Source organism: Osmia lignaria, chromosome 10, assembly GCF_051020975.1.
Source record: "Osmia lignaria lignaria isolate PbOS001 chromosome 10, iyOsmLign1, whole genome shotgun sequence".
NCBI classification, from domain to species: Eukaryota; Metazoa; Arthropoda; class Insecta; order Hymenoptera; family Megachilidae; genus Osmia; species Osmia lignaria.
In genome coordinates this window covers 9,188,409-9,201,687 of record NC_135041.1, presented here as the reverse complement: position 1 = coordinate 9,201,687, position 13,279 = coordinate 9,188,409, and the positions used below count along the sequence as shown (strand labels likewise).

The 13,279-nt window shown below is 42.4% G+C and overlaps 1 protein-coding gene across 7 annotated transcripts in view; it reads right to left on the bottom strand.

The window, feature by feature from the left end:
* The window catches only part of LOC117610792 (ankyrin repeat and SAM domain-containing protein 1A), a 49,697-nt gene that overhangs the window by 21,260 nt on the left and 15,158 nt on the right, over positions 1-13,279 (bottom strand). For 5 of the 7 annotated variants that reach the window (XM_034338611.2, XM_034338620.2, XM_034338601.2 and 2 more), the window contains 4 exons: positions 11,277-11,495; positions 10,738-11,014; positions 9,325-10,008; positions 6,298-6,472 (listed from right to left, as the gene is read on the bottom strand). In XM_034338611.2, coding sequence (XP_034194502.1) covers positions 6,298-6,472; positions 9,325-10,008; positions 10,738-11,014; positions 11,277-11,495 — 1,355 coding nt within the window. The remainder of the gene's footprint in view (positions 1-6,297; positions 6,473-9,324; positions 10,009-10,737; positions 11,015-11,276; positions 11,496-13,279) is intronic. The other 2 variants (XM_034338630.2, XM_034338638.2) reach the window with 1 other exon arrangement.

Genomic DNA, 13,279 nt, shown 5'->3' with positions numbered 1-13,279 from the left:
CGAACAGAAAACGAGAAGGAACATTTTCCCGCGGCTGGAAGAAGCTCGACAACGAGATTATGACATCGAGGAAGAATGCATAAGCCACGGAACATGAGTCACGTTAAACTGTCGCGCTGTTCTTTCAGCGGCCGTTTCGTACGACCGTTTCCCTCAACTTTTTCTCGCGTTCGACGAAGCACCAGCTCATAGATAATTCAAGCATTCCTGTAATTGAGGCGATAAGTGGGCCGCCACGCGATTACCACTCGCTGGGAACACTGGCACGTTATCGTAGCTGCTCACAATTAATTTCGCAACAATGTTCATTCGTTAATTGAAGGGGAAAAAAAAGAATTTTCAACGCTGATCCATTTTTATCTTTTAGATATTTTCAATTTCCGAGGTCTCAGATCACTTTGAATCTTTCATCACTTACGCTTTTTCTTCAATTTTTTTATTAATTAGATATTTTAATTGCAAATTACATCGTTGGAGGATAAAAACATCTTGATAACCTTCGCACAATTAACACTTTACTGACCGGAAACGTAATTACGCTCCGGTCAAAATGGCAATCACGAGCACTTCGTTTAAATTTACATTCTCGGCTGAAGGAAATTGTCACTGACGGTTACAAAGTGCTAAGAATTCGGCTTTCGAATGGAACATATATCTAAGCTCGTTTAGTGGAAACAAAATGACTTTGGCCCTTAGTTACTATATTTAGATTTTGAAACACATCGTATATTATCTGTGGAGCAATCTGGTGATTCATATCGAACAGGCGACCGATCATCCGACGTTGTTTTCGAAATGGCAAAGTTGAATAAAAATAGGAAATATAATTATCGGAGGAATGTTGAAACTGAAAATTGCAAGTCAATGGAGATTGCAATTTAACGTAGATTTCGAGCATGAATTTCCGCGTTCTTCCGCTCAAGAACAAAGAGGCGTGCACTTTCCGTCACGGTCATAAACGAGGCACAATGAGAAGTTAACCAGTCCCTCTGAAAATAAATTCCGGTTCCCTTTCGTTGTTCGAGTTTATGTTGCTCTCTGAATAAGATCGTTGGATGTACACGACCACCCTTTTGTTGATTCTCAGTCAACAATGTTCGACTGATAACTTCGTTCTAACAGTTGTTACCGTGATATTATTCATCCAGACTTTCTATTTTAGACACCAGATTTTGTGAAACGATCAGTCTTCTATTAAGGAACCTTCAGACCATATAAATTGTCAGTTCAATAACGTCAATATTGTCGATATTTATTGACAAAGTGTATTTGCTTGGTGCGTTCAATATTCAATTGTAGTTGGCATTCAAGAATTGTCAATATTTTAAATAATTGCAATACGTCAATCTCTCCTTTTACATACAAAAATACTGAATTTTTTTTCGAGATGAAGAAACGAAGACTGAATTCTGATTTATTTGAAGATGGTGAGAGATTGCCGAGCGCTCGAACAGATAAACAGCGATAAGATATAGCATATCATTTGTCAGACGAGACATTGTACTGCTCCCTGCTTGTACGTTTTATTTTCTCTTGTGACAGCCTTCCATTGAAACGTGTTCCAATTCTTTACGTATCGAAGATGTTAATTTCCTTTTACTGGTGTACTTGTAACCATTAATCAGTTCTTGAATTGATGAGAAGAAACAATTTTCTTCTTTCAATTTAATTTTCTAAAATTGTATTCATTTTTTTTATCAAAAATCCTCATAAAACTATGTTCGCTATCCAACGTCAGTCACTTCAAACAGACCACCGAAAATTCTCCAGAGGGCAGAGATTCTGTGAGCAGAGCTGGGTTCAGATAAAGTCGGTGGGTCGTATTATCGAAAATTCACAACCTACGACAAGCAGGGCTTTCCAGAGTTTCGATAGCGCTGAGAAAAGCGTAGATGCTCGTTTATCAGTAAAAACGAGCGTCCGCGTAACTTACGACGAGCTTGATAAGACTGTTGATTTAACGAGACGCGTTGTTATCTACACAGATATCACGGTAATGTACAAAACCGGTAGTGTTGCGTAGTGCACGGACACAGAATAATCGGGATCCTTTTTTTTTTTTAATTTTCGATTCCATTTGTTGACATTGTGGCGAGGTTTTAGATTACGCAACCCGTGAACGGGTACACGGCGCGGATGAAAATAATTAAGCTGCTAATGATATAAAAGGACGCGTGTCGTTGCTCGAATCTCACCTTGCTCCACTTTTCACTCGCTCGGAAAGTCAAGCGTGCAATTGCAGCATTGTGCTAGCGATAGAACCGCGTTACGTAACTGCGGAAGGGAGCTGTTGAAAGGTTTAGCCGATTTTTTCCCTTCGCGTGGATACAGATTTCAAGAGTCACGAAATAGAGGATTTAAGAACCTTTCAAATATTCCATTATTCTAAAACACATTTAAAAGTATACGGGAAATAGATATGAAACGAACAAGTGATACGGTTTTCGATAAACCGAAACACGAGTCGAATGTAACAATTATCGTGGCGTATTAATGAATCAATGATAGAAACCGCATCAACGAGCATGCATGCAGTCAAGTGCAGCGATAAACCATTTTGCTGCTCGGATAAATCCAACGTTCCCAAACTCGTTAGCATGAATCTTTGCAGTGAAAAATCTCAATCTGAACATGTTGCAATATTTACAAAGTATGTACAATGATTACGAATACATAAGATGTGAGAGTGAAGATGATAAATCGAAGCGGTTGCATGTAATCAAAATGAAACGTGTATAATCGTATATGTACAAACAGGATGATAACTTACCGTGATGCGATAAAAAATGCAGTTAAGAATCATAATCCTGGCGATCATATTAGTTCATCCTTTATAAAACATATCTTATAATATAAAGAAAAACCAAGGGGCACAGTCGTAATATCGACGATTTGTTTCACTCGCATGCAATTTCACTCAAACAATATTGTATCAACAATATGTCACAGCAAAAGAACGCAGCATACTGGAAAATTTATTTATACAAGTCTCGAGAGGCTTGCGTTTAATTAAAACTAAAACTAGTCGCTATTCGTCTTCTAAAATCAGGAGAAAAATGGAGATTACTTATGCTCGTTTCTCTTTTTCGTTGGAAAATGAAAATTGGAAATCTTTTAATTGCAACATTGTTTTGAGATCCAATTAATATTAAGAATGAAATATTTTTGTTATGAAAGTCATAACGAATTGGAAAAACGAGTTCATTAACGAGATTGCAATTGAAACAAAAAAATAGAAAAATGTTTTAGAGGAGCAAGAAATAATGAGAAAAGCCCGATGGACGAACGAAAGCGACAAAATAATTCAAGACATTGCATACACAGCAGCAAATAACGTTTATTAGCACACCAACGATATAATCGCAGTTAACTGTAACGTCTAACTGTACTATCTAACGTTTATCCAGCTATATATGTATATATATATACTCTTTTAATACGTGTGGCTCGTCGAGCGATTACAATAACCAGACGAAGCGTTTAACATAAAATAAAATATAAAAATCAATCACAAAATAAACTATGTAAATACCAGGAAGGAATGGAGAATTCAATGTAACAAACCAAAATGCTTAATCTACTAAATGCTTAATCTAAATATCGTGGACAGGTTCCATTCTTGAAAATGTTACAATATTGATCAATTTTTTTATACACTGGCAGTATTTTAATACTGTATACCAAAAATATAATATTTAAATATATGAATATTGTAGATGGAGTTTAAAAAAGAAACTATTAATCCTTGGAAAATTTCCAAACGAAATGTTTATTTATTGCCAAAATAACAGCTAAAGAAATAGTAGAAAATTTAGAGAATTATTTTACGATTAAATTGAAGCAATTCAAGAATCTATCCACGACTTTTTGATAAAAGTGATGTTCCCACTGTTACAATAACCATTCGTCGAAGAATACTTTCACTTAGGTATAGTTTTCTTTACGATCTACAACGATGATATCTTTATCGTAATCTAAAGTTAAAATTCCTTTCAATACTAGATTCTCTTTTATCGTTATTGCACACTTGACAACTTCTCTAGCTCTACATCTTTCAAGATACGTAATACAATATGTAATCAGAAGAAAAAAAATTGACAAACAGCAACTACATAAAGAATATATGTATATGATTTTATATATAACAAACAATTAAACTATGTTTTAATGAATACGATTAAAAAATTATAGTATTTTACAGTACATCGAGGATTCGTTTAAACGGGACAGTATATTTACACAACAGAATCATCGATGTATCTGGTTATCGACAAATGTGTAGAAAATATAGCGTATACTCTATTCAAAAAGAAAATAAACATTTGATATAATAATCTTCGATAAACTTTTATACAGATATACATAATACGCATAACGAAGCACATACACAGGGTGTCGATGGAGAGGAAAATTTGGATAACTTGGAAAAATGAAATATTCACCGAAATAATCAGAAAATCATATTTTCATTTTAACGTAGTGCTACGTTTTCTACAATCTGGAGTACTGAAGCTGAAAATTAAATAAGCTTGATTAAAATAGCACTGTATTTCGAACAGTACTAACATCACGATTGATTTCTTCATTTTATTTTAACGTAATATTTCTTTAATAGAATGACGTAGTAATACGTTTTTATCCCTCTTGCTCACATTCTGACATGCAGTCACTGAGAACTAAGAGAAAATCTTTAATTTTTTCGACAAACTGCTAAATTTTCAATCTTTTCCTCTAATACCCTGTATATGCAAACATGATATGTACATCACAGTTAACTATACAGGGTGTATCTAATCAAGATAATCTCCATAAGGGAGATAAAATGGAGTAAAAAAATATCCTATCAATACAGGGTCGAAAATATATCTATTCCATTTTATCTTCCTTATGAAGTCCATCTTCTTCAAACATCCCTGTATAGGTGGTCGATAACCTAAGGAACCATTCGAACTCTAATTTTAACATATTGGCAAAGTATCTAGCTCTATAGTATCGTTTGCGCCACCCTTACCCCTAACGAGCGTCTGATGGTGTTTCTCGCCGGAAAGGGCGACAACTTCCGGTATTATTTCGTTCGACCCGCGAAAACCCTCGGCCGCACTGACCGCGTGCAATCACGACAGCGATAATCGGCGTTTAACGTGAAATAGAATGGTGTAACGAGCAACGATCGTTAGTTCTTTCCGCAAACAGGATTCCGCTTGCACCGCACGTCTTTCGTTTCGCGTGCGCAAAGATTGAAATCCAACGTCGACGGATTTTATCATCGACGTGTCGACGAGGCGGTTTTCTTCCACGCGTTTCGTCCTCGCCGAAAAATGAATAGGATACTCGCGAATCGAGTATCCACTCTTTCGGTTTTTTCCTTTTAGATTGAATTTTTGACGCGGTGTTAGTGACGGTCCAAATACGAGAAACAATGTATTCATGAATATACAAAAAAGAGCTAAACCCGTACAATGGTTGTCCCGCAGAAAAAAAATAGCAAAAATCAAATCTTCCCGATCATCGCGTAAAAATTACCGTGAAGCTCGAAAACTCCCGTTGTTACAATTCGCAGAAGATCGTAAATCGTGAAAAAAATATATATATATATAACGCGACGTAAATAAATAACCATCGGTGTGGAACAAAAAACTAAAACAGACTGATCTAATTCGTAGCGCGTGTAGAAAGAAGCTGTCGCCGGAAGTGAGATTTTTTCAATCATTAAGCAACATCCTTCGAAATTATCGAACGCAGTGTGCTGTCCACGGATGGGACCCCTTGCATGTTTCAGTCTCCCTAACGTAGACACCACTCATGGAGCACCCATGGGTCTCATTCGTAGATTTACGATTTGTGCGTATCAGCACGTATCCATAAATAACACCTTATCGACGCGCGACACTGTTTTATCCTCAAACTTAACATGTGTTAATTGCACGCAAAATGAATCATGCATATTCAACCTTGATTCGTCGATAAGGCGTTAGAAACGAGGAACGTACTGTTTCTCGTGAATGATTTTTATTCTTCGAAGATTTGTTATATTTTTCAAAGTAGATTTGTATTATCCGTTCCATGACCAAAAATTATTTTAACTTCCATTGTCAACGTGTGTATCCAAATACTGATTAAGTGTCCGGACGAATAATATAAATCAACGTTAATCCGTTCCACCGGGGACAAACGATCGTCACCGTCAGGCACACGACGAAAATAAGAAGAAACAAAGACGTAACACAACGATTATGCATGTACACGTGGGCAGAAAGAAGCGTCATGCGGTGCAGCCAAGCGTGCGTTGCTGTTTACCTGCGAACGGCACATCCCCGAAGTATTCCTCGACGTTGTCCGTCGACATGCTCTTGTCGGACAGAGACACGCTCGATAACGATCCGCTGGACGCGTCCAGAGAACCACCGGCCGGAAACTGCAATAAATCCTCGTCGGTTTCCGTTTCCATGTCGCGGGACCTCCGCTTGTATACCTGCCGACACGTAAACCCGGGTATATTTTTATTTTCCTAAAGGCTCATTCCTGATGAGCTGCATTGTGCACTCCGATTGGTTGCATTGTATCCTTTTATTTCTTGTTTTTCGTTTTATTTTTAATAATTATTCGAAACTAAAGATTATAAAGCCTCCCTCATCGAAATCATTAGAGTTGATATTGTTTATGGTTTTCAGTATTAATTTTTTTGTAGGAGGTTGATTGGACTAAATGATTTTGCGAGGCAACGATATGAAACGATATCGAACGATGAGAATACGATCGGAGAGGAAAAATAAAAGCGATTTCCATCCGTGGAAATCTATTCGAATAGATCACCAGATAGGATTATATCAAATAAACTTGGTGAAATATGGGTCGTACAAATGGTATTTCGCGAAAAAATATCTGTTCCAATGTTCGATTCGGTATTCGAAATGTATGACATGCAAAAATATTAAAATTTTTATTCGACAATCTGTATCCTCGTCGAATGCTGACTGAGAGGATAGATACAACCGCAAAGTGTTGAATCGTTCTTTTCAACTTCCAAATCTTACTTTACGCCTTTTGAAGAAAAACATTCGTCAGACCCTTAAAAAGACTGTCTACAATCCAAGCTGAAAAGCTGCTGAAGAAAAGAAGTGTTTCTTCCAAAGAGAGTGGTGCACATCACCGATACAGGTTTAAATGAAGAACCGCGACGTTTAAACGCGAGGAGAGACAAGATTTCGTCGCGGTGCAAATCGTCGTAACGCAATTAAAATTTGACGCCAGAGACTGGAGAGACGGACGCGGTTTCTCGCATCTCGTGTACCGTATAGCCGGAAAGCGTCTCTAGAAATTCGTAGATCCGTGTGTCGGCGCGCGAGGGAATGGTAAGGCAAGGTAAAAGCAAGACAAGGCAAAGGAAGGCAAGGCAAGGCAAGGCAAGGCAAGGTAAGGAGAAGGAGCGTTCACGAGGAGAAGTCAGACAGGCATAGAAGCCGAGGGCTTCATTATTCAAAGGGTGTCGGCGTCTTGCATTCTGCCGCTCTGCTGGATCCGCGGAAGTTGACGGGTGTGAAGCAACCATCCGTGAGCGGGTACCACCATCCTCCGCGTCCTCCCTCTCACGGCTTCTCGCTGCCGCGCTTTCCTCTTTTCCTCCTTCAAGCGCGATACCCGCTTGAATCCGTCCTCGAATCGCATCTGGCAGCTTCGTCTTTCGCGATTTGCGCACCGATGCCAGCTGAACGATCGCTGAAACGACGCCTCGTTTCGTTTATCGACCGACGCGCTTCCTCCATCGGTTCAACAGTCTACGATTTTTCATTCGAATTTCTTCGATTAATTTACCTTTGAATTTTTATATTCGCTCTCCTGTCAAACTAAATTTTCGAATCATCCGAAATTTCTACATCAAATCGTCGAATGTTCCTCTGGTTTAGGAATTAAAAACGCCTGCAAGTGTGAAGCGTTGCGGACGAGCAAATTGTGCCGAAACAGGCTCGGCTCTTGTGTCTCGTGCACGTTGACGAGATTTCCAAGCGTCAATCGAAATCGGGCTACACTCGTTATCCCCCAGTCGCGACCCCGTGCCACTTGCCAATTACCGTCCGGCTAGATTGCCACTTCTACACACATGCACGGGCATCCGGTCCAACGAAATTGCACGTTCCTTTCTCGATTAGCTGAAAACGTGTGTAGTAACATCTTCCTCTTACAACTTCCTTCCGTTTGCGCGTAACCATTTCGTTTCATCCTTCAATCGTCGATTCGTGTGCATCGATCCGCGGAAGGTTCGCCAGGATACACAGAGGTCTTTCGGCGTCTGCCAAAAAGCAAGCTTGAACCTCGTATCCGGCATCCGTGAATCTGTAGGCACTAACTACTCGACGCGATGTATCCTGCAAAGCGGAGCCACCCAACCACACGCACGCGTCTTCCAAAGCGTCTTGTCGTCATTCGTGTCTTCTCGTTCAATGATATACACACCGGCTGTACGATATTCCCCGAAGCGTGCATAACCGCTGAAAGACACGGATTGGGAACGCGTATTGCGGAGCGAACGGGAAAGGAAGTAGCAAGAGGAGAAGAGCAGAAGGACGCGCGAAAAGGGTAGGAGATTGAGAGGGTTAGGGAGTGGAATAGAAGGTAGCAAACGGTGTATGTTATGGATATCTATTCGGCAACGGATGAGAAGCGAGAGCGTAGTCGGTCTCACAGCAGAACGATCACAGGATGACGCCGGCAAACGGCGGGAAACGAGCGATACACGGCTCGCAGCCAGTAGCAACCGAGAGGTCGACCTCCTTGCAAATCGCATCACAGATCAAACATCGCTTGTATATTAAACGTAACCTGCTAAGACTGTCTGTCGACTGCTTATCTACTGTCCAAGCTTACAGCGTACAGCGGCCAGCTACGACGATGCCTTTTCCACGGTTCTTGCCGCGCGATTCTTTTACCAGAAGCGCACGTATATACCCGCGAACTCAACGCGTTTCGTCGATCTCCATTAACGATAAACCATCCACGGTGTAATATCCTCCTTTGATACGAACATTCCGGAGCGATACTTTCACAAGCGGATGCGTTAGCTACCGTTTGACGTCTCGACGCGTCACGCAACACGCACGCGTCGTGATTCGAAGAAGCAGCCGAGGGTGGAAGATTGAACGCCCGCGAATTTACGCTTCGACGAATAACGTGTGACGAATCACGTATGCTCTTAAGATCAACCGATGGGACTCTAATGGCATACTCGGAATGCGACTGACTGGTTAATCGTTGGTAGAATAATTAGAGCGAATCGTGAGATGAGTTTACCTTTTATTTGATATTTTCATAGCAATGGAATGAGCTTACCTGGCTCAACGGACGAATCCGTTCGTGGATAGACTTCTCCGCCTGCATCGCGGACGGCGGAGGGTGATCAGGCGTGGGTGGTTGAGCGTAATGCGTGGGACTGGTGGGTAACATCATTTGTACTCGTTTCAGGCGCTTGTCGGTCGCCTCGCGTCCCTCTGGGACCGATTGCTCGTCAACGGTGTCGCGTTTCTCGTCTAACAGACTCTCCTGGGAAGACTTGAGCGTAAGGAAGGCGTTCGAAACGAACGTCTGTTCTTGGGCGAACATATCCGTCTCGCTGCAGGGCGACTTGTCAGCGCAAGGGCTGCTCTCAGCCTCGTAGTTGTCGAACGCGTGCCTCCGTAACTTTCGTCTAGGATTCAACGTTTTGATCGGTCTGTTCTCGTAGATCGAGGTAATGGCAACAGGTTCCACGTTTGCGTCCCGTCTCTCTTCCCCATCCGGCACGCGCGACTTCATCTCCACGTATTGGTCCACGCTTCTCGTTACGTGACGCAATTGTTCCCGACGTTTTTGCAGCTGCTCCAGATCGATGTGACTGCGTGCTCCGCTCCGTGCCATGAACAAGTACTCGTAGTTGCTTGGACCCAGGGTGCAATCGGCCGACAAGGACATCTGGGTCTGCAAGTGCGTCGGCGAGACGGACAGGTTGCGTCTGGGCGGCTTTTTCGGCGGCGTTGGCTGAAACCCGCACCAACGATAGCCAATTTTATCAGTACAACATTGGGTGAAAACTGAAGCGATTCGTTTGTTTGACGAAAAATAATTGCATCTAAAACTATAAAGATCCAATGAAAAAGTTAAAAGAATCTTTTGCGCGAGAGGTAAACTAAAGTTCAACGAATAACATCGTCCGATCACTGTTATCTTTAGAACTTAATGCTGAACAACATCGCGCTAGTTTCCGGAAGCCGTCTCGTTCGAAGGAAAAATTTCGCCGACGTCGAGCTGTCGGGCCAATTAACCACGCGATCAATTTGTCCACGTTAACGAACTGTAAGGCGCAGAGATGATTCATTGCCACGTTATACGCTAGAATTCTTCGCGCTGAAAAAGAATCAATCTACAGCAGTAGCGAAGAGAGAGAAAAGGACGAAAAGCGTAAGGAAAAACGATTCACCAAATAAATCTCACCGGCGATTTTCGAGATTGGAAATCCAATTCTTTAATTCCTTTGATTTTTAAAAAACTCAATCTGGACGTAAATGAAAAAAAAAATAAATAAATAAATAAAAATTGGATAGTATGCCAAAATTTTTCTTCGAACAAACGTATTTTCGCGAGTAGAAATGGAATTCAAGTGTGTTACAAGTATTACTCGCAAAGTACTTGATCCCATCAGTAATGACAATCCTTTGCGAAATCAACGAGAGTCAATGACTCGTTGGCGATAAAGGGACTCGTTCTTACCGAGACTTTACTGTTGGAGGCAGGGCTATGAAGAGAACTGGACAAGGGTGCCATTGGCAAGTATATCCCGGCGGCGCTGGAATCGTTGGGCAAACAACGCCGGTCCCGAGGGCTCGGTCCACCGACGCTCGAGGACGAGGAAACGCTCAATTGGTCCGACTCCCTGCCACCCCCGTATCCCGTGGGTAATGTCAAGGACAGATCCTCCGACACGAAGCTACCCTCCATTGTTCCTCGGGGTACCGGTGGCGTTTGGTACAGTCCGCTGTCGGAACCCCTGTGCAACCAAACTGAACGTCTCAACGGGACCAATTCACGATTAACTTGGAATTTCTAATGCTTTGCTTAGTTTTCTATTCTGGCTTCTCTCTACACCCACTACGTTTAATTAGCGCGTCAGTTTTAGTAGCGCTTTGGACGATAAACATCATTCAATGTAATTTAAAACTTTCTTAACGAGTTAAGGAAGGTAAAGGAATTATCACCGCAAAAATCTAAAGCGCTACCATTTCTATCGGGCAATGGTTTCGTGTTATTACCGTGTCGTGTCGCGTTGTGCTAATGGTATTCTGTTGGTGGTAGTGTTTTGTGGTTTGTCGTCGGGAGTTTGATCGGAACTTTCAAAAGTATTTATCGAGTTCAGAGTGTCGGACATGGACATAAAGACGCTGTCGAAGAGGGAACTGGGGTCGGAGTCCTCTGTCTGCTGGAGGGTCCTCCGTACTCCGTTCACTGGTCCCCCGTTCCGTTCGTCTTCACTGAAATTTTCAATCCGGCGTCTACCGTCAGATACCATATCTAATTTATCTAGCATATCGAAAGCAAAACCGAAGCCAACATAGCGCGGAACAATCTGCCATCCAGCGTTCCCGTCTAACCTATTTTCATTATTTTTTAACATTAACGACAAAGCGTTCGAAGTTGTCGTTTTTTCAACCCCCGCCCCCCCGGCATCTCTTCACCGATTATTTATTTCAGAAAATATCTTACGCGGTACTTAAGAAACATGGATTCCCAAGGGAACAAACAAAGAGGTCGTTCATCGGTCGGACAACGGGCGAAGAATGGTACTCGAGCATCGTCGTTCCTTTTTCGACAATACGTAAGTTTAACCAGAGATGCCCTGCACGACGAGCGGCGACTTTTTAACGAGGTCACGTAGACCTCGGGTCCCGAAGGCGTACAGCAGAGGAACCGAAAGAGAGAAGAGCCGAAGGAAGAGGAAGGTGGGAGTTAGAAAGAAGCGAAAGCAGAGGTGAATGAGGAGGCAGCGAACCGCGGCTGGAGGCCATGCCTGTAGGACGAGGGAGAGAGCAATGGTTATTAGTTTTATGCTGAGACGGGCTAACATTTACATTGTTTAACGTGATGGATTCATCTCGAGGCGGCCGAGCTACGGCTACCGACGTCAAACATTGACGGTGGAGGTGAGGAGAGCCTGGTACCATTCTCGCTTCCCTTTCTATCTTTCTCTTCCTACCTCTTTCTTTCCACCATTCAACATCTATCTTTTTCCTTCTGTCAGTCTCTTGCTCGGCCGAGTTACTCTTTCTCCGTCTGTCCGAGCCAACCCAGCCGCGTTTAGCTGCCACATACACCCAAAGAGAGAGAGAGAAAGAGAGAATGTACCAATGGGGTGATACGACGAGGGGGTGACCCAGGGGTGAACGAGGCGGTCGGACCCACCATCGCCTGCCTACATCAGGAAAATTAAACCAAGCCAAGCGGTGCTTAACGCGCTGGGGCTACACGCGGCCGCGCCACCTCCTCCAACCTCTTCCTCCACCTCCACTTTCAGCTTCCCTTTTCGGTCGACGGTCGAGAAGCTTCCCTCCTATGCCTCCTCTGGCCATTCCCGTCCTGGTGCAACCAGCATCGGTACTAACGCTACCACCGACGTCCCTGTTAACCATCATCAGCGGAGGGCACTCGCGCTCGCCATCGCTCGCTCATTCACTCTCCCTGTGCCCCGGTCCACGTCTATGCTTTTGTTTACCCCAACATCTCCTATATTAAAGCCGTTCCATACTCCTCTATACGTATATCCGGTCTTTCTAGAAAATATTACCGACCTCAGCTCTTATCCGATGCACCGACGCGATATTCTTTTCTCCTCGACCAAGATGACGCCGAGATGAGCATAAATACGGGAGGAACAGCTAGCTGGCTCAGCTCGATTGTTGGTTCTTGTTTTTTTTTCCTTTTCTTTCTTCTTTCGTGATGCGGTGTACGGTAGACGGAATGGGAAACGCGAATGAACGTGTATCGATGCGTGTAGCTTGTCGGGGAGGGTTGTGTTTGCCGAACGTGGATATTTCATGACCCGTATCTTCGTTATTAACACGTTGAATATCGGGTGAATTTTATAAAACTTTCATACAGTTTCTTATGCGATGCATAAGGTTACATTGGTGACCCTCTTCAACGTGTTAGTATCATCCCCTTGATTGATTTGTTCATGCTATCTACCATTTGTATTATTCAAGTTTGTCGAAACCTATCGTTACTTCTGCTTTTCTAATTTTATTATTTACACAAAATA